This window comes from Schistocerca cancellata, chromosome 10 (assembly GCF_023864275.1).
Source record: "Schistocerca cancellata isolate TAMUIC-IGC-003103 chromosome 10, iqSchCanc2.1, whole genome shotgun sequence".
NCBI lineage: Eukaryota > Metazoa > Arthropoda > Insecta > Orthoptera > Acrididae > Schistocerca > Schistocerca cancellata.
Genome location: NC_064635.1, coordinates 180751168 through 180773909, shown reverse-complemented (window position 1 = coordinate 180773909; position 22742 = coordinate 180751168). Strand labels below are relative to the sequence as shown.

Sequence of the window (22742 nt, the reverse complement as noted above, 5' to 3'; positions counted from 1 at the left end):
ACGAAATGGAAACTACAGTGAAAATCAAAACTGTTTTATTTGCAACAGTTAGCTACAACTTCCAGCTACTTATCTCCATAGTCGCCGATCCGACTTAGACGTTTGTCGTAGCGTTAAAACCAACTGTCCAATACCCTTGTTGTAGAATACATCCGCCAGTGCTTTCCGCAAACTCTCTACGCTGGCCTACAGCTCGTTGTCTGTGCCACAATGTTGTCTCCATAGCCAGCGGTTCATGTGAGCAGAGGTGAAACTCAGAGGGAGACAATTACGGGCTGTATTTAAGGTTTGTAAGTAATCAAACATTTCCGATTGAAAACGATGCAGGAGTATCTCTATCGCCCCTGCAAAATGCGGCTGAGAATTGTCTTGAAGAAGAAACCGCGTGACAGTTATGTAATGTTGGCTGCATAGCTTCAGACGAAATTTCTCACCAGGCCCTTCTACTTGGCGGGAGACACTATTGTTCTAGCTATCTTTATGTGATCCCGGCTTTCAGCCGGTAATTAAGTTCCAATGATTAAAGTTGTGTGTTTAAAAGAAATTTGTTTTTCGGATCTTGTAATGTTTGATCAAATAATAAAGTTGTATGTTCGAGTGTAACTGACAGTCCCTTATTTTGGCCCCTTTCCACAATGTAAACTACCTGTCCTGTTCTGCAGGTTAAGCTGGGCGTTTCATTGATGTTTCTCCGTAGTTTTTTCCCCGCCACGAGTTACACTTGTCATTTGCGTACCACCTCCAAACGCGCAGAGCTGCATATGTTGTGTCTTTTTGAAACTGAGAGTCAGATCATTCGCAGAAAACCACGAAATAATACTTTTAACAACATTATGTACCATTTCTTCTGTTGCTGTCTGCGTGTTTTTCATTGATTACAAAATGAGTGTCATCAGCAAGAAGTACTAATTCTGCATGTTGTGTGTTAAATAGAAGGTCGTTTACATATCTAAGAATAGTGGATCTGAGATCGAGCCGTGTGGAACCTCATAAGCTATTTCTCAGAAGAATCTCCTCCGCTTACATTGACTGATTTCTTAAGTATAATTTCCTGCATTCTTTTAGTTAGATATGGGCTTATCATTGCTTAACTATACCATAAATCCCATTAAGCCTCAGTTTATGCAGCAGATATTATGATTCACACAGTCCAGCATCGTAAAAAGTCACAGAAAATACCAAATGTTATTGTCTGTAACATTTGGTGAGTATCCATTGCCAGTTGAGCAACTCTTCTGTAATCAAAAGTGTGGCTTACTGAGAATATGTATTGTGGAATACATGACTTCAGGTATTTGGAAAATGACGTCAGTAGTGAAATGGGTCAGTAGTTATTGACATATCTCTAGTAACCTTTCCTGAAAAGGAGTTTTACGAAGGCATATTTCAGTCTTTCTGGAAAAAGCGTCCTGAGTTAGTGCTGCCTTGCATATTTCAGAAAAGACTGTGCTTATTATATGGGAGCAAGACTGTAATACACTTAAACCCCATCAAATCCAGATGAGCTCTTATTTTTGATATATCTTAATTTCAGAAGGAGAAGTGGGTGAGGCATCCGTGTTTTTGAATTGCTCATCCAAGCCTTTTGTCTCATCTCATGGAATATTTGGCCCCATACATTTGTATTACATTTAATACATTGATATTAAAAACATCTGCTATCCGTGGCTAATAATTATAGCTCTTCAATTTAAATGTATTGTGATGTTATCCTCTTCCGTGGCTTGTTGTCCTGGCTCTCGATTTACTACATTTCATATAGTCCTATGTCTAGGGTTATCAAGTTGAAATTTATGTCAAATACTAAGGTCTGCTGTCCCTTGGCGGTGTAAATAGTGATGCCTATAAGTCAGTGCAGCCAAAAGATACGGTCCTATATGTCACATCTAGATACTCACAAACTCATTCATCGAAATCTGTGGATGAATTATCTAGCGGTAAATATGTGACTGGAAACCGAGAGGTGGCGGGATCGAGTCTCGGCTGGAGCACGGATTATTCAGTTTTCCTTATAAACCAGCATTCACCTCTCAGCTATATGAGGTCAAATTAAGGCTTGTGTTTGATACTTGTCTTGGCCATGGAAACTCACGAGTATTGCCGAGCCATGAGTGTGGTCATTTTCTCAAAGTATCTCTGAGTTCTGGATAGAAGAACTGTTCACTAGCATTGAAAAATCAGTGCTTAAAGAGTACTGCAACAATGTTTTTAGGTTCTGAAATTATAACAGCTTCACACGCAAAAGTGGAATGTTGTTGTTGTTGTGGTCTTCAGTCCTGAGACTGGTTTGATGCCAGCTCTCCATGCTACTCTATCCTGTGCAAGCTTGTTCATCTCCCAGTACCTACTGCAGCCTACATCCTTCTGAATATGGCTAGTGTATTCGTCTCTTGGTCTCCCTCTACGATTTTTACCCTCCACACTGCCCTCCGGTACCAAATTGGTGATCCCTTGATGCCTCAGAACGTGTCCTACCAACCGATCCCTTCTTCTAGTCAAGTTGTGCCACAAGCTCCTCTTCCCCCCCAATTCTATTCAATACCTCCTCATTAGTTATGTGATCTACCCATCTAATCTTCAGCATTCTTCTGTAGCATCACATTTCGAAAGCTTCTATTCTCTTCTTGTCCAAACTATTTATCGTCCATGTTTCACTTCCATACATGGCTACACTCCACACAAATACTTTCAGAAACGACTTCCTGACACTTAAATGTATACTCGATGTTAACAAATTTCTCTTCTTCAGAAACGCTTTCCTTGCCATTGCCAGTCTACATTTTATATCCTCTCTACTTCCACCATCATCAGTTTTTTGCTCCCCAAATAGCAAAACTCCTTTACTACTTTAAGTGTCTCATTTCCTAACCTAATTCCCTCAGCATCACCCGACTTAAATCGACTACATTCCATTATCCTCGTTTTTCTTTTGTTGATGTTCATCTTATACCCTCCTTTCAAGACACTGTCCATTCCGTTCAACTGCTCTTCCAAGTCCAAGTGGAATATAAGGTTCTACACTAATTAAAATAAAAGAGTGGAAAGTCCAGGATGAAATAAAAAAGTAGATTCTCTGCATAAGTCAGAATAATGATCTTTTAATTGGTACAATACTTTTGGACAAACTATTAACAACATTTATTACAAAACCAGCAATATTAAACTTATCTTCAAATGGCCACTATTGAAATGTACCCTTACAGCAGTTAACTTCCTTCTTCTGTAGCACAGCTGGAACTATATATAGCTAAAACATCTCTTTACAATTTAAAATTTTAAAAAGCAGTGGCATACAATTATTCACATGAAGTATCTGAACGGTTATCAGTCGCAGCTGACAGACGCTGGTGCACCTCGTAGCCGAACTTGAGCTGCCAGGCGATGCTTTATCGAAACCCACCCGATGGCTACCTGCCAGAGGGGCTCTTCTCTCGCACAGACAACTTCTTTGTGATGTCGTCTAGCTCCGCTGTAACATGATAACCTTGACGGAATTCTTGTGTTTATCAAAAACTGAGCATTGGAAAATAATGGAAAAACTTAAGCGGTACGGATGATAAGCATGCATTAGTCCTGAGTTCATTAACTTAAAAAACCTATGGATGACTCCTTTACACCACATTATAAGCTGTGATTATATAGAGGGGTCACTTCATCATCCAAGTTTATCAAAAGGCTGCTATTACATGTATTGTATCCCTGCCTTTCTTAACTACATTTGACAGACTCCAAATCACAGTGCAGTTTGCGTTCTTTTTACGCACAATTTACTACTACAATATAGCAGGAGTGATCACCCTGCTATGCTGCAATTACCACCTCCATAAGTTATCTACACTGACGTTTATTTCTGTAGTGTTACTTGCATAATGCATTATAAAGCTATATTTAATACTGTAAGAGGTCCATGAGTAAGGAATTCGTTGCCAGCGCACTCGAGCAAATGTAATTTCGATGGATTGCTCACGCGCTGCCTGCGATATGTAAGCTATAAGAGAGTCTCAGACCAGAGAGCAGTGTCGTCAGCAGTAGGAACTGTGTAGCAGTTGTAGTAGTAGTAGTAGTAGTAGCAGCAGCTAGCTGTCTGGTGTATCGTGTTGGCTGGGCCGGTCGTGTGGAGCGATGGCGGAGCGTTGTAGTATAAGGTAAAAGCAGCCTCTCGCATATGTACTATTGTTATATCAAGTCCCATGTAAATGCTTTTAAAAAGAAATCTCTTAATAATAATCTTTTTTATAAAAATTAACTTTTGACAATCATTCATCTCAATTTAAAGAATTTACTAATCTCTCCAATACATGGTCATCACGATTATTGTAAAGAAACATCAGTTGTTTCCTTTTATACATGACGAATCTATCGGCCAGCATTGCAGTGGGCTGTGCCAGAAAAATTTCTTAAAGGAACAGATATATACGCGTTATCCAGCGACTTGACCGAGGTAAGAATTTTCAATTTATTCAGAATGATCTTCCAGGGCCATGACGCAGCACTGCTGACGTCCAAATTTATCAGTTTGGATTCACAATTAGATAATTATTGAAAGGTTATAAGTGAGCCACAACTCTATTGAGAGATTAGTCAATTGTATTATTGGTAGGTAACGGAATTTATCTGTTGGTACGCTACGCAGAATGTTAATGCTACAATTATATATTTTTTTACTGTTGGGAGGTTACAATACCGATGACAGAATAATTAGTTCAGTTAATAGTTATAATGTGCTGTAATTCAATGTTTATAGCTAAGTATTGCACTCAGTTTCGGAGGTCATTATCTGATATAATGAGGAAGAAAAATGTATAACACATTATGTATACACATACACACACACACACACACACACACACACACACACACACACACACACACACCTTTGTGATTAGTACACGAGTGGCGTTGCATGAAGGTGTGGCCAACGAGTGGGGCGGCATCTCTGCAAGTGGGACAAACGCGAAGAGGCAGGGCAGCTTGCGGTCAAGCCGGACAATCCTGTCTGCATCGTGATTAGATCAGGTAACTGTATTACCATTGGGACTTCATAAGTATTATTCAGAATTTCAAGGCAGTTGCACAAGTGAAAGCTGTTCAAAATAGAATATGGCTGGCTGTGAGCAACGCGCGACTTAACATCTGAGGTCATCAGTCCTCTAGAACATGGAACTACTTAAACCTAACTAACATAAGGACATCAAAATTTACTACTACCTGCTCGAGGCAGGATTCGAGCCTGTGATAAGTGCCTAGAACCGCTCGGCCACCGCCGCCGGAAATAGAGTTTGTCCTTAACCTATTTACAGTAGACTAAGGCTGCTTGAACCCTAAGGGTAATGTTCATCTAGTTATCGGGACTTATCACTGAAGACAATTCTACAGGGTGGAAAGTATTTAAACCGACAATCTCTGGGAATCTGTAGGGGACATCAAAAGAAATATTTTTCCCTAATGTCATTTTTTCTTATGAGGAGTATTTAAACCGGTAGAGGAAGATTTCTCTGGCGGAAAATTAATTAAACCAACAAATACTTTTCAATTTTTTTATGACCACGAGACAACACATTAACACACCCCAATTTCAACTACAGTAGATTTTGAAAAACGCCTCCATTGACACGTAAACAAAGGTTACACCGTCGGATCATGTTCTGTCTGACACGGGCAAGAAGCCCAGGAGTATCCTGAACTGTTCCCGCTGCTGCTACTATCCGGGCACGCAGATCGTCTTCTGATGCAACAGGAGTTGCGTAAACAAGGTTACGCGTCTCTCCCCACACCAAAAAAGTCCAGAGGGGACATATCTGGGGATCGAGTAGGCCACGGTACAGGACCATCTCTGCCAATCCACGTTTCTGGGAACCGTCGGTCCAGGAATCGACGCACACGAGGACTGAAATGTGCCGGCGCCCCGTCATGTTGGATCCACATGCGTTGTCTTGCAGGTAGCGGGACGTCATCCAGCAATTCTGGCAATGCTCTGGCGAGAAAATTGTAATAGTGCCTGACATTTAATGGCCTAGGTAGCAGATACGGCCCAATTAAACAGTCCCCAACAACACCGACCCACACATTGACGAAGAACCGTACTTGATGAGCGCTAGTAACTGTGGCATGTGGGTTATCCTCACTCCAAACATGCGAATTGTGCGTGTTGAAGACTCCATCAAGCCCGAACGTTGTTTCATCGATAAAGAACACAGCGGATGGAAATGTAGGACACATTTCACACTGTTCCAGGTACCACTGCGAAAACTGGGTGGACAATCAACTGGTTCCAGGTTGTGGACACGCTGTAAGTGAAATGGAATTAACAATTGCTCTCCAAGGACTGTTCTTAGATTCGTCTGATTCATTCCCATGTTACGTGCAATTGCACGAGTGCTGATTGAAGGATCCTGCTCAACATGCTGCATGACAGCTTCCTCAAACTGCAGCGTTCTTACCGTGCGACGGCGTCCCTGTCCAGGTAATCTGCTAAATTACCCGGTCTCACTCAGACGTTGGTACACAGCAGCAAAGGTCGTATGATGCGGGATACGGCGATTAGGATACTGTTGTTGATAAACCCGCTGTGCAGCTCGTCCGTTGTGGTGCGCTACGTAGTACACACCAACCATATCAGTGTATTCACTCCAGGTGTATCGCTCCATTAGTAAACAGAGACAGTGCACTACTACACTGATGGGCAACAGTTACCTACACCTGAAGAGCGTAATACGGCCTCCAACAACTGAAGAGCGTAAAACGGCCTTCGCTGGTTTAAATAATCCCCATAGGAAAAAATGACATTAGGGAAAAATATTTGTTTCGATGTCCCCTACAGCCTCCCAGAGTTTGTCGGTTTAAATGCTTTTCACCCTGTAGTCCAGTCAATGAAATTCCTGGCCAAAGACGAGTGTGGGGATACCTCGGACAGCAGTGGGACACTGGCCCTGCTGCCACCCACCACAGGGCACGACACCCAGGAGTGACAGTCTGGGGTGCCATTTTGTTTCATAGCAGGACCCCTTTGGTTGTCATCCGCAGCACTCTCACAGCACAGCTGTAGATCGACGATACTCTGCGCCCTGTTTTGTCGCCCTTCATGGCAAGCCATCCTGGACTTACATTTCGGCAAGATACCGCCCACCCGCACGCGACGAGCGTCTCTACTGCTTGTCTTCGTCTGTGTCAAACCCTGCGTTGCCCAGAAAGGTTGCCAAATGTTTTGTCCGGTTGAGAATGTTTGGAGGATGATTGGCAGAGCCCTGTAACTATCTCGGGATTTTTACAATCTAACGCACCCAGCATCCATAGGTAACAGACGAAGTATTTAATTTAATTGATGAAAGGAGAAAATATAAAAATGCAGTAAATTAAGCAGGCAAAAAGGAAGTGCAAAATGTCTAAGCAGGGTTGGCTAGAGGACAAATGTAAGGATGTAGAGGCATATCTCACTAGGGGTAAGACAGATACTGCCTACAGGAAAATTGAAGAGACCTTTGGAGACAAGAGAGCCACTTTTATGAATATCAAGAGCTCAAAGCAAAGCAGGGAAAGCAGAAAGGTGGAAGGAGTATATAGAGGGTCTATCAAGGGCGACGTACTTGAGGACAATATTATGGAAATGGAAGAGAATGAAGAAGACTTTGTGTTGGAAGAAGAGCCAACACCGTGTTATCAGTGGAGGCCGAAATGCACGCGTTTTAGCTCACGCAGGCTGGCGTGAGGAGGGAAGAACTATACTGACGAGAGGTCTGGAACATGACAAGGAATGAGAATTCAGAAAGCGGACGTAATTACTTTGATACTTAACTTTAATCCATTTATGATGAACGTCGCTCTTGACGGTACATGAGTCACAATTTTATCTGTTCAACATACATTCTTGAAGATAGTTCTTGTAGTAACTGAATACGGCGGCTTGATAGGTCGTAGCAAATGGCGTAGCTGAAGGCTATGCTAAACTGTCGTCTCAGCAATTGAGAGCGTCTGTAGTCAGTGAACCATCGCTAGCAAAGTCGGCTGTACAACTGGGGCGAGTGCTAGGGAGTCTCTCTAGACTAGACCTGCCGTCTGGCGGCGCTCGGTCTGCAACCACTGATAGTGGCGACACGCGGGTCCGACGTATACTCACGAACCGCAACCTAGCAAGTGTGGTGTCTGGCGGTGACACCACAGATGAAATGGGAGATACGATACTGCGTGAAGAGTTTGACAGAGCACTGAAAGATCTTAGTCGAAACAAGGCCCTGGGAGTAGACAACATTCCATTAGAAATACTGACAGCCTTGGGAGAGACAGGCCTAACAAAACTCTGCCATCTGCTGAGCAAGATATATGAGACAGGCGAAATACCCTCAGACTTCAAGCAGAATATAATAATTCCAATCCCAAAGAAAGCAGGTGTTGACAGATGTGAAAATTACCGAACTATCGGTTTAATATGTCACAGCTGCAAAATACTAACGCGAATTCTTTACAGACGAATGGAAAAACTGGTGGAAGTCGACCTCGGGGAAGATCAGTTTGGAATCCGTAGAAATGTTGGTACACGTGAGGCAATACTGAACCTACGACTTATCTTAGAAGAAAGATTAAGGAAAGGCAAACCTACGTTTCTAGCATTAGTACACTTAGAGAAAGCTTTTCAAAATGTTGACTGGAATACTCTCAAATTCTGAAGGTGGCAGGGGTAAAATACAGGGAGCGAAATGCTATTTACAGTTTGTACAGAAACCAGATCGCAGTTATTTGAGTCGAGGGGCATGAAAGGGAAGCAGTGGTTGGGAAGGGAGTGAGACAGGTTTGTAGTCCATCCCCGATTTTATTCAATCTGTATATTGAGCAAGCAGTAAAGGAACCAAAGGAAAAATTCAGAGTCGGTATTAAAATCTTTGGAGAAGAAATAAAAACTTTGAGGTTCACCGATGACATTGTAATTCTGTCAGAGACAGCAAAGGACTTGGAAGAGCAGTTGAACGGAATGAACAGTGTCTTGAAAGGAGGGTATAAGATGAACATCAACAAAAGCAAAACGAGGATAATGGAATGTAGTCGAATTAAGTCGGGCGATGCCGAGGGAATCAGATTAGGAAATGAGACACTTAAAGTAGCAAAGGAGTTTTGCTATTTGGGGAGCAAAATAACTGATGATGGTTGAAGTAGAGAGGATATAAAATATAGACCGGCACTGGCAAGGAAAGCGTTTCTGAAGAAGAGAAATTTGTTAAGAGGGAGTATAGACTTAAGTGTAAGGAAGTTGTTTCTGAAAGTATTTGTATAGAGTGTAGCCATGTATGGAAGTGAAACGTGCAGAAACGTGGCACTACATAAAACTGGCACCAACAGCATAGGCACATAGGGAACACACACGACGCAGATCTGTAAGTCCACGGTATTGGTAATAAGCTGAGAGAACCATCCCGAAACACATGTGCTACAAAACGCCTCTGTTTCCTGCGCGTGTACCCCGTCATCAATATGGGATATGATCACCATGCACACGTACACAGGCCGTTCAACGGGTTGGCATACTCTGGATCAGATGGTCAAGCAGCTGAGGTATAGCCTCCCATTCTTGCACCAGTGCCTGTCGGAGCTCCTGAAGTGTCGTAGGCGTTTGAAGACGTGCAGCGATAGGGTCGACCGAGAGCATCCCAGACGTGCTCGATGGGGTTTAGGTGTGGAGAACAGGCAGGCCACTCCATTCGCCTGATATCTTCTGTTTCAAGGTACTCCCCCACGATGGCAGCTCGGTGGGGCCGTGTGTTATCATCCCTCAGATGGAAGGAGGGACCCACGCACCCCTGAGAACGCAGACATACTGGTGCAAAATGACGTCCCGGTATACCTGACCTGGTACAGTTCCTCTGTCAAGGCATGCAGGGGTGTACGTGCATCAGTCACAATCCCACCCCACACCATCAAACCACGACCTCTATACAGGTCCCTTCCAAGGACATTAATGGGTTGGTATCTGGTTCCAGGTTCATGCCAGATGCAAACCCGGCTAGAATCACTGTTCAGACTATAGATGAACTCATCTGTAAACATGACCTGGGACCACTGTTCCAATGACCATGTACTGTGTTCTTGACACCAGGCTTTACGGGCTCTCCTGTGACCAGGGGTCAGTGGAATGCACCTTGCAGGGCGAATAAACCATGTCTGTTCAGTCGTCTGTAGACTGTGTGTCTGCAGACAACTGTTCCAGTGGCTGCTGTAAGGGTCTTCTTGTGGTGTTGTACACTGTAGACGTCCCGTACTGTAGCGCGTGGACACGTTTCCTGTCTGCTGGAATCGTTGCCATAATCTTGAGATCACACTTTGTGGCACACGGAGGGCCCGTGCTACGACCTGCTGTGTTCGACCAGCCTCCAGTCGCCCTGTATTCTACTCCTCATAACGTCATCAATATGTGTTCTTTGAGCCATTTTCAACACGCAGTCACCATAGCACGTCTGAAAACGTCTGCACACTTACTCGCTGCACCGTACTCTGACATGCACCAACACATCTCTGTGTATGTGGACTGTTGCCAGCGCCACCGTGCGACGACCGCAGGTCAAATGCACCGCATGGTCATACCCCGAGGTGACTGAAACCCGCAAACCGCCCACCAGAGCGTTGTTTCACCATGTATCAGCATTATCCTTAATTTATGGGCATGAGTGAACATTAGTATATTCTGCAGAAATAATTAGCATTTGAACCATGTCGTCTCGTGGGTTCAAGGGCAACACGGATATCGCGGCGTAACACTGCCTTCGAGTAAACTGTGTCTGGTGCTCTCGTTGTCGCTATAATCCGAAAATAATGAGTCAGTGCGTCTTGAGCAGACGTGTAGGATGCCTCGCAGACGTATACGCAAACCGTACCATCAAATCAATTAGTTTGGAAGAGGGCGCGTTATTGGCATCAGAGGATGTGATGGATCCATAAGGGACCACCCCCCCGAGAAGATCGACACGTCAGCCGAATGGCGACGAAGGCCAGATCTGCGTCCTCCTCCGCTCTGACGCAGCAATGGAGCAGTGTAGCAAATCGTACACTGTCAGGGGTGACGGTACGACCCGTTGATTACAGCATGTGTTATTTGCGCGTCGTCCACTTCTCCGCCTACGTTTGGCGAATGTGCAGAAACGTGCTAGACGGCAATGGTGTATAGAACGACGTCACTGGGAAGAGGGATGGCATCAGATAGTGTTTACTGAGGAATCTATATTCTGCTTGTTTAGGTAGGTTTAGGAGTAGGTTTAATAATGAATAAAAAATAGGCGTGCGGGTAAGCTACTACGAACAGCATAGTGAATGCATTATTGTGGCCAAGATAAACACGAAGCCCACGCCTACTACAGCAGTACAAGTCTATATGCCAACTAGCTCGGCAGATGATTAAGAAATTGATGAAATGTATGATGAGATAAAAGAAATTATTCAGGTAGTGAAGGGAGACGAAAATTTAATAGTCATGGGTGACTGGAATTCGAGAGTAGGTAAAGGGAGAGAAGGAAACATACTAGGTGAATATCGATTGGGGATAAGAAATGAAAGAGGAAGCCGTGAGGTAGAATTTTGCACAGAGCATAACCTAATCATAGCTAACACTTGGTTAAAGAATCATAAAAGAAGATTGCATACATGGAAGAATCCTGGAGATACTAGAAGGTATCAGATTGATTATATAATGGTAAGACAGAGATTTAGGAACCAGGTTTTAAATTTTAAGACATTTCCAGGGGCAGATGTAGACTCTGACCACAATCTATTGGTTATGAACTGCAGATTAAAATTGAAGAAACTGCAAAAAGGTGGGAATTTAAGGAGATGGGACCTGGATAAACTGACTAAACCAGAGGTTGTACAGAGTTTCAGGGAGAGCATAAGGGACAGGAATGTGAGAAAGAAGTACAGTAGAAGAAGAATGGGTAGCTCTGAGGGATGAAGTAGTGAAGGCAGCCGAGGATGAAGTAGGTAAAAAGACGAGGGCTAGTAGAAATCCTTGGGTAACAGAAGAAATATTGAATTTAATTGATGAAAGGGGAAAATATAAAATGCAGTAAATGAAGCAGGCAAAAAGGAATACAAACGTCTAAAAAATGAGCTCGACAGGAAGTGCAAAATGTCTAAGCTGGGATGGCTAGACGACAAATGTAAGGATGTAGAGGCTTATCTCACTAGGGATAAGATAGATACTGCCTACATGAAAATTAAAGTGACCTTTGGAGACAAGAGAGACACTTGTATGAATATCAAGAGCTCAGATGGAAAACCTGTATAAAGCAAAGCAGGGAAAGCAGAAAGGTGGAAGGAGTATATAGAGGGTCTATACAAGGGCGATGTACTTGAGGACAATATTATTGAAATGGAAGAAGATGTAGATGAAGATGAAATGGGAGATACGATACTGCGTGAATAGTTTGACAGAGCACTCAAAGACCTAAGTCGAAACAAGGCTCCGGGAGTAGACAACATTCCATTAGAAATACTGACGGCTTTGGGAGAGCCAGTCCTGACAAAACTCTACCATCTAGTGAGCAAGATGTATGAGACAGGCGAAATACCCTCAGACTTCAAGAAGAATATAATAATTCCAATCCCAAAGAAAGCAGGTGTTGACAGATGTGAAAATTACCGAACTATTAGTTTAATGAATGACAACTGCAAAATACTAACGCGAATTCTTTACAGACGGATGGAAAAACTCCGTAGAAATGTTGGAACACGTCGCATTTTGGTTCGCCGAAGACAGGGGGAGCGCCAACACAGTGATTGTATTTACACAAGACATACAGCGCCAGCTCAAGGCCTTATGGTGTGTGGTGCTATGTGGTACAACCACGAATCACATCTGGTGCGTGTCCAGCGCACTGTGACCAGTGAATGACATTCTGCGAACCGTAGCCATACCCTTTCTACAAACACCCCACACGCCATTTTTCAGCAAGACAATGCACGACCGCACATCGCTCCAAGAGCACGTGACTTCTTGACGTCACCGGATGTCTACCTTTTGCCCTGGTACGCCAGATCACTAGACATGTCGCCAATCGAAAAAGTACGGGATGTGGTGATACGACAACTGAAGCGCTGTGATCCAATGCCAGCCACCACAGATGAACTTTGGAACAAGATGAACGCAGCGTGGGTGGTTATATATGAAGACAGTAACTGTTTTCGAAAGAACAGATCCTGCTGATGACCGTACAGCTTTTCCCTGGAATAAATTATGACTAACTGAAACCCTCAGCTGCCGACAGGTGTTGTTGATATACCTCGATGTGGACAGCTGAAAATGTGTGCCCCGACCTGGACTCGAACCCGGGATCTCCTGCTTACATGGCAGACGCTCTATCCATCTGAGCCACCGAGGACACAGATGAATAGCGCGACTGCACGGACTTATTCCTTGCATGCTTCCCGTGAGACCCACATTCCCAACTGCCATGTAAGCAGGAGATCCCGGGTTCGAGTCCCGGTCGGGGCACACATTTTCAGCTGTCCACATCGAGGTGTATCAACAACACCTGTCGGCAGCTGAGGGTTTCAGTTAGTCATCATTTATTCCAGGGAAAAGCTGCATGGTCATCAGCAGGATCTGTTCTTTCGAGAACAGTTACTGTATATATTTAGTTAAAGGCTACCCAGCCATTGACCTTCGTCTGTGCGAATGTGCACAGGTTGCCCAAACTCTTATGGGAATCGCCAAAGCGTGCGCGAGTAATGAGTGGTTGGGCAAATGTCTATAAAGTACAATACATATGTAGAATTGTGGACAGTTGGGAATGTAAGTCTCATGGGAAGCGTGCAAGGGATAAGTCTCTGCAGTCGCGCTATTCATCTGTGTCCTCGGTGGCTCAGATGGATAGAGCGTCTGCTATGTAAGCAGGAGATCCCGGGTTCGAGTCCCGGTCGGGGCACACATTTTCAGCTGTCCACATCGAGGTATATCAACAACATCTGTCGGCAGCTGAGGGTTTCAGTTAATCATCATTTATGGGTGGTTGTACCACAGAACGCCATTCGCGCCTTATGCGTGTACATGGCGTCACGCATGGGAAAGGTTATCAGGAACCATGGTAGGCAACAGAACACATGTTGAACTAAAATGAGTGAAATGCTGATAACGTACATGTACCTGTACATGTGAATATGAACATCCTATCCCATGTCGTTGAAGGTGTTCTGTTTTTCTGAACATGAGTGTACATCACGATCGCTAAACGAAACGTTCAGTGAATTTCAATCGACAGTTCTAGACGTATTTAAAGTTTCAATTCAAATTGTTGGACAAGGATATTCCGTCACAACTATTATGTGACAGATTTTAGTGATAGCTATACGTGTGTCTAGTTTCTCCACTGAAAACCTTTAATTATCTGTTTCCTCTACGACAATGCACGGCCGCATATTGCTCTAAGAAAACGTGCCTTCTTGATGTCACAGGATGTCTATGGGCACCGAAAGATAACGACATGATTCAGTTGATACGTAATCACTCATCTCGAACGTCAGGACTGGCAAAATATCTACCATCTGTTCCCCATACCGTGCTGGATGTCTACCTGTGCTCTAGATTGTTATTGAGACCTCTACATTTCTAGTCTGGAGGACGTCAGTTTTAGATTAAATGTTTCAGCTAACAAGTGCTGCGGTAACTCATTGACTGGCTTCTGTTCCAGCGTAAGCATCGTCGTCCTCCTCTGTTACTAGTTCTTCCCTCCCTGCTGATAGCACTGTCATATTTGACATTGCTTTCTGGTGCGGCTGTTCGTTACTATTATTTTCGTTCTAACATTACGAAAATTTTGTATGTCAAGGTAAGCCCCTGTGTAATTGGATTCTCCTGAATATAACAGCGCCTGGTTTAACAGAATTCAACCCTGAAGCTAGTGGTAAGCCGAAAAATGGGGCATGTCTTTCCATACGCAGACTGGATGCACCTCGTGTAACGAACAGTCGAAATATCTACTGACTGCCTGTTGACAAGGAGTTATTTTCGGCATAATATGCATGAAAGTACTCTCTAAAATTAAATCAGAACAACATAATTTATTGAGCCTATGAAATTCCGTTTCCCTGTAGATTCTGATGTTACGAATTATTAACTTCTTATAGCATGAATACGTCTACTTTCTTTGTTGAAACTGTCTTAAATATATGATGTTTTTCTTTGCTGTTGCCGACAATTCACACAAATAAGTCATATAAATAGTTTTTGCAAACGACTTGTTCAGGGTAACGAAAAGCATGGAAGCCACCAAAAAATTATGCAGGGATAATGAATTAGGCCTATAACTTCCGTATTGATAAGCATTAACCTAATATGGCTACGCATTGTCAAAGCCTCTATTGCTTTTTGCATAATTGCACAAATAGGCAGCAGCAAATTTAGGTCTCGCACCGGGTGACAGAAATTCACGCTGCGCCATTGGATAAGTAAACACTGAAAAATTATACGTGTTGTCTTCTCTGTTTTCCCGCCCCTTTTTCCGCAATTTCAGATATACATGTTATGTATTTTAATTACCGTCTTTTGCAGCTGTAATGACAGTCTTGTTAAGACCAGACGCGTTTCGCTTTATCCTTGAGCATCTTCAGTGGTCACTGTAAAAACCATATTGTTGGGTCACTGAAGATGCGAAACGCGTCTGATTTTAATAAGACTTTCATTCCAATTGCAAAAGAAGGTATTAAGCTATACAATTACAAAATTATTTGCATTTATCACCAGTGCAAAAGGTATGTGCACACACTGGGCAGTTTAAGGTCTACATATTGATACATTAGCATCCAAGTTTCAATAAATGCAAGGTAAAAAAGAGGAGTATATTCATACACACAGTCACATAAAATTAATAGTACTTACTTTGGCTTGTTTCACCTTCTCATATACATATTCTGAGTACACTGGTGTTGGAACAAATTTTCCAAAACCTTGAACAGCCTTCAAAACACCTGCATCAACACACACTCTCCCATTAACTATTACATATTCTGGAACACCATGACATTCCATTCCCTGAAAATATTATTATTTTTAGTAACACAGTCAATGAGATTTCGCTCTCAAAAGTACTAAATGTAATAAAAATGTGCACAAAATATCTGTTTCTTATTAACTGTGTAAGGACAAGGAGTCTGGTAAGTCTCTTACAATTTCATGCCCTTCGACAGGAATATGGAGCATCATTTCATATTTACCTTTGCATTCTGCTTTGCGAAGCATGGCATACTGACAGATGGGAGTGTATGACATAGTTTTTGTATGACATTGTTTGATAGGGCTTTACAGGTGGGAGACATTAGCTAATAGCTCAAAAAACAAAGTTTCTGTTTCAAATAACGGACAGCATCATACAGGAAAATGCTTCTTTCAAGAAATGTTAAGTCTTTATTGTGTAAACAATATTTAGGCATACAATCTAAGAAGTTACATCAATATTAAAGAAAGGTAGTAGGAGTAATCCAATAAATTACAGGCCCATATCGTTAACGTCGATATGCAGCAGGATTTTAGAACATATGTTGTGTTCAAACATTATGAATTACCTCGAAGAAAACTGTCTATTGACACACAGTCAACATGGGTTTAGAAAACATCGTTCCTGTGAAACTCACCTAGCTCTTTATTTACATGAAGAGTGCTATTTATAAGGCATTTCAGATCGATTCCGTATTTCTGGATTTCTGGAAGGCTTTTGACACTGTACCACACAAGCAGCTCGTAGTGAAATTCCGTGCTTATGGAATATCGTCTCAGCTATGTGGCTGGATTTGTGATTTCCTGTCAGAGAAGTCACAGTTCGTAGTAACTGACGGAAAGTCATCGAGTAAAACAGAAGTGACTTCTGCCGTTCCCCAAGGTACTGTTACAAGCCCTTTGCTGTTCCTTACCTATATAAACGATTTGGGAGACAATCTGATCAGCTGCCTTCCGTTGTTTGCAGATGACGCTGTCGTTTATCGACTAAGAAAGTCACCAGAAGATCAAAACAAACTGAAAAACAACCTAGGAAAGATATCTAAATGGTACGAAAAGTGGCAGTTGACCCTAAATAACGAAAAGTATGAGGACATCCACATGAGTGCTAAAAGGAACTTGCTAAACTTCGGTCTAATCTAAAAGCCGTAAATTCAACTAAATGCCTAGGTATTACAATTACGAAAAACTTAAATTGGAAGGAACACACAGAAAATGTTGTGGGGAAGGCTAACCAAAGACTGTGTTGTATTGGCAGGACACTTAGAAAATGTAACAGACCTACTAAGGAGACTGCCTACACTACTCTTGTCTGTCCTCTTTTAGAATACTGCTGCGCGGTGTGGGATCCTTACCACATAGGACTGACGGAATACATCGAAGAACTTCAAAGAAGGGCAGCACGTTTTGTAGTATCGCGAAATATGGGAGAGTGTCACAGATATGATACAGGATTTGGGCTGGACATCATTAAAAGAAAGGCGTTTTTCGTTGCGACGGAATCTTCTCACGACATTCCAATCATCAACTTTCTCCTCCGAATGCGAAAATATTTTGTTGACACCGACCCACATGGGGAGAAACGATCACCACGATAAAATAAGGAAAATCAGAGGTCGTACGGAAAGATATAGGTGTTCATTGTCTCCGCGCGGTATACTAGATAGGTATAACAGAAAATTGTGAAGGTGGTTGGATGAACCCTCTGCCAAGCCCTTAAATATGATTTGCAGAGTCTCCATGTAGATGTAGATGAATAAAAACCACCCACCACGAACGAATTATCCGAATGGGACGGAAATCGGTGGATGTGATATAATGGGTGATCAAAAAGTCAGTATAAATTTGAAAACTGAATAAATCACGGTTAATGTAGATAGAGAGGTACAAATTGACACACATGCTTGGAATGACATGGGGTTTCATAAGAACAAAAAAAATACAAACGTTCAAAAAATTTCCGACAGATGGCGCTTCATCTGATCAGAAAAGCAATAATTAGCATAACAAAGTAATCCAAAACAAAGATTATGTTCTTGACAGGAAATGCTCAATACGTCCACCATCATTCCTCAACAATAGCTGTAGTCGAGGAATAATGTTGTGAACAGCACTGTAAAGCATGTCCGGAGTTATGGTGAGCCATTGGCGTCGGATGTTGGCTTTCAGCATCCCTAGAGATGTCGGTCGATCTCGATACACTTGCGACTTCAGGTAACCCCAAAGCCAATAATCGCACGGACTGAGGTCTGGGGACCTGGGAGGCCAAGCATGACGAAAGTGGCGGCTGAGCACACGATCATCACCAAACGCGCGCGCAAGAGGTCTTTCACGCGTCTAGCAATATGGGGTGTTTTTTTTTGTTGTAATAAAACCCCATGTCATACCAAGCATGTGTGTCAATTTTTACCTCTCTATCTACATTATTCCGTGGTTTATTAAGTTTCCAAATTTATACTGACTCTTTGATCAACCGGTAAATGTACGCACAAATAAATTATTACAATTTCAGAACAATTGGATGATTTATTTAAGAGAAAGAGCTTCACAAATTGAGCAAGTTTGTAACGCATTGGTACATCTCCGGCTCTAATGCAAGGAGTTATTCGGATTAGCATTAATTGACAGAGTTGTTGGATCTCCTTTTGAGGGCTATAGTGCCAAATTCTGTCCGAGTGGTGCGTTAGACCGTCAGAATGCAGAGCTGGTTGGAGGGCGCTACCCGTAATGCTCCAAACGTTCGCATTGGGGAGAGGTCCGGCGGCCTTGCTGGCCGAGGTAGGGTTTGGAAACAGAAACACAGGCAGTAGAATGGCTCTGAGCACTATGGGACTTAACTGCTGAGGTCATCAGTCCCCTAGAACTTAGAACTACTTAAACCTAACTAACCTAAGGACATCACACAACACCAGTCATCACGAGGCAGAGAAAATCCCTGACACCGCCGGGAATCGAACCCGGGAACCCGGGCCAGGCAGTAGAAACACCCATCATATGCAGGCGGGCATTATCTTGTGAAATGTAAGCCCCGGACGACTTGCCATAAAGGACAAACGGAGCTGTGCTATACGGGTGTCGCGGAGACTCAGAGGGCCGTAGACACGCGTTCCCACGTAGATGCCGTGTTTTTTGACTTCCGCAAGGCGTTCGATACAGTTCCCCATAGTCGTTTAATGAACAAAGTAAGAGCATATGGACTACCAGACCAATTGTGTGATTGGATTGAGGAGTTCCTAGATAACAGAACGCAGCGTGTCATTCTCAATGGAGAGAAGTCTTCCGAAGTAAGAGTGATTTCAGGTGTGCCGCAGGGGACTGTCGTAGGACCGTTGCTATTCACAATATACATAAATGACCTTGTGGATGACATCGGAAGTTCACTGAGGCTTTTTGCAGACGATGCTGTAGTGTATCGAGAGGTTGTAACAATGGAAAATTGTACTGAAATTCAGGAGGATCTGTAACGTATTGACGCATGGTGCAGAGAATGGCAATTGAATCTCAATGTAGACAAGTGTAATGTGCTGTGAATACACAGAAAGAAAGATCGCTTATCATTTAGCTACGATATAGCAGGTCAGCAACTGGAAAACAGTTAATTCCATAAATTATCTAGGAGTACGCATTAGGAGTGATGTAAAATGGAATGATCGTATAAAGTTGATCGTCAGTAAAGCAGATGTGTCCACAGCTCGTGGTCGTGCGGTAGCCTTCTCGCTTCCCGCGCCCGGGTTCCCGGGTTCGATTCTCGGCGGGGTCGGGGATTTTCTTTGCCTCGTGATGACTGGGTGTTGTGTGCTGTCCTTAGGTTAGTTAGGTTTAACTAGTTATAAGTTCTAGGGGACTGATGACCACAGATGTTAAGTCCCATAATGCTCAGAGCCATTTTTAAAGCATATGCCAGACTGAGGTTCATTGGAAGAATCCTAAGGAAATGCAATCCGAAAACCTAGAAAGTAGGTTACAGTACGCTTGTTCGCCCACTGCTTGAATACTGCTCTGCAGTGTGGAATCCATACCAGATAGGGTTCATAGAAGAGATAGAGAAGATCCAACGGAGAGCAGCGCGCTTCTTTACAGGATCATTTAGTAATCGCGAAAGCGTTACGGAGATGATAGATAAACTCCAGTGGAAGACTCTGCAGGAGAGACGCTCAGTAGCTCGGTACGGGCTTTTGTTGAAGTTTCGAGAACATACCTTCACCGAGGAGTCAAGCAGTATATTGCTCTCTCCTACGTATATCTCGCGAAGAAACCGTGAGGATAAAATCAGAGAGATTAGAGCCCACACAGAGGCATACCGACAATCATTCTTTCCATGAACAATACGAGACTGGAATAGAGGGGAGAACCGATAGAGGTATTCAAGGTACCCTCCGCCACACACCGTCAGGTGGCTTGCGGAGTATGGATGTTGATGTAGATGTAGATGACAACTAGAGGTGTCCTCCTATGAAATGAAATGACACCCCGGACCATCATTCCTTGTCGGGCGGTACAGTGGGCTACAGGCAGTATGGTATCCCACCAGTGACTCTGCAGTCTCTAGACACGCCTTCGCTCTGAAATCTCATCGACTGGAGTAGAACTGTGTTCAGGGATGACTCCCGCTTCCAACTGAGCTCTGAAGCTGCCCTGGTCAGCCGTTGGATTCCAAGCTGACTGTCCACCCGCCATGCGACCTGACAACCAGAAGCGAAGACCTGGAGTGTCATTTAATTTCATAGCAGGATCCCTTTGTTTTTCATCCGCGTCGCTCTTACAGCACGACAGTATGTACAGATATTCTGCACCCTGGTTTGTTGTCCTTCATGGCAAGGTGTTCTGGGATTATGTTTCACAAGATAATGCTCGCCCACACACGACGAGCCAACGCGTAATGGAAATATTTTAGATCTGGTAACCACGAACAGACCAGACCTCATCGACGGTGTCAGTGTTGAGTCAGGGATTAGTGATCATGATGTTGTCATTACGACTATGGTTACGAAAGTTAAAAAGTCGGTCAAGAAGGTTAGGAGAGTATTCTTACTTGAAAGAGCAGATAAGCAGTCGTTAGCATCCCACTTAGTAAATGAATAGACTTCATTTACTTTTGGTACGACGGACGTGGAACAATTATGGGCAGATTTTAAACACATTGTAAATGACGCATTGGATAAGTATGCACCGAAAAAGTGGGTTACGGACGGAAAAGACCCACCGTGGTTTAACAGCGCAATTCGGAGAATGCTCAGGAAGCAAATGCAGTTGCACTCGCGGAACAAGAAAGATCGGGAGAATGAGGACAGGCAAAAGTTAGTAGAGATTCGTGCTGCTGTAAAAAGAGCGATGCGTGAAGCATTCAACCACTACCACAGTCATACCTTAGCAAAAGATCTTGCTGAAAACCCAAGGAAATTCAGGTCTTACGTAAAATCGGTAAGCAGGTCGAAGGCTTCCATCCAGTCACTCACTGATCAGTCTGGCCTGGCAACGGAAGACAGCAAAACGAAAGCTGAAATTTTAAATTTAGCATTTGAGAAATCTTTCACGCAGGAGGATCGTACAAACAAACCGCCGATTGAGTCTCGTACAGATTCCCGTGTGGAGGACATAGAGATAGACATCCCTGGGGTTGTGAAGCAGCTGAATGGGTTGAAAATAAATAAATCGCCAGGTCCTCATGGGCTTCCAATTCGGTTTTACAGAGAGTACTCTACTGCATTGGCTCCTTATTTAGCTTGCATTTATCGCGAATCTCTTGCCCAACGTAAAGTCCCGAGCGACTGGAAAAAAGCGCAGGTGACGCATGAACACTCCTGGAAATGGAAAAAAGAACACATTGACACCGGTGTGTCAGACCCACCATACTTGCTCCGGACACTGCGAGAGGGCTGTACAAGCAATGATCACACGCACGGCACAGCGGACACACCAGGAACCGCGGTGTTGGCCGTCGAATGGCGCTAGCTACGCAGCATTTGTGCACCGCCGCCGTCAGTGTCAGCCAGTTTGCCGTGGCATACGGAGCTCCATCGCAGTCTTTAACACTGGTAGCATGCTGCGACAGCGTGGACGTGAACCGTATGTGCAGTTGACGGACTTTGAGCGGGGGCGTATAGTGGGCATGCGGGAGGCCGGGTAGACGTACCGCCGAATTGCTCAACACGTGGGGCGTAGGTCTCCACAGTACATCGATGTTGTCGCCAGTGGTCGGCGGAAGGTACACATGCCCGTCGACCTGGGACCGGACCGCAGCGACGCACGGATGCACGCCAAGACCGTAGGATCCTACGCAGTGCCGTAGGGGACCGCACCGCCACTTCCCAGCAAATTAGGGACACTGTTGCTCCTGGGGTATCGGCGAGGACCATTCGCAACCGTCTCCATGAAGCTGGGCTACGGTCCACACCGTTAGGCCGTCTTCCGCTGACGCCCCAACATCGTGCAGCCCGCCTCCAGTGGTGTCGCGACAGGCGTGAATGGAGGGACGAATGGAGACGTGTCGTCTTCAGCGATGAGAGTCGCTTCTGCCTTGGTGCCAATGATGGTCGTATGCGTGTTTGGCGCCGTGCAGGTGAGCGCCACAATCAGGACTGCATACGACCGAGGCACACAGGGCCAACACCCGGCATCATGGTGTGGGGAGCGATCTCCTACACTGGCCGTACACCACTGGTGATCGTCGAGGGGACGCTGAATAGTGCACAGTACATCCAAACCGTCATCGAACCCATCGTTCTACCATTCCTAGACCGGCAAGGGAACTTGCTGTTCCAACAGGACAATGCACGTCCGC

General features: G+C 44.0%; 1 protein-coding gene and 1 non-coding gene across 3 annotated transcripts in view; one reads left to right on the top strand and one right to left on the bottom strand.

The window, feature by feature from the left end:
- Nucleotides 1-3069: 3069 nt before the first annotated feature.
- The window catches only part of LOC126106557 (dihydropyrimidinase-like), a 99137-nt gene continuing 79464 nt past the window's right edge, over nt 3070-22742 (bottom strand). The window contains exons 11-12 of one of the 2 annotated variants that reach the window (XM_049912894.1): nt 15848-16000; nt 3070-3484 (exon numbers count right to left, since the gene is read on the bottom strand). In XM_049912894.1, the coding sequence (XP_049768851.1) occupies nt 3461-3484; nt 15848-16000 (177 nt within the window). In that variant the 3' untranslated portion in view covers nt 3070-3460. The remainder of the gene's footprint in view (nt 3485-15847; nt 16001-22742) is intronic. The other variant, XM_049912895.1, reaches the window with a different exon arrangement.
- Nucleotides 13825-13898, top strand: Trnat-ugu (transfer RNA threonine (anticodon UGU)). Its single transcript has one exon. It is a non-coding gene; the product is annotated as a tRNA-Thr (tRNA).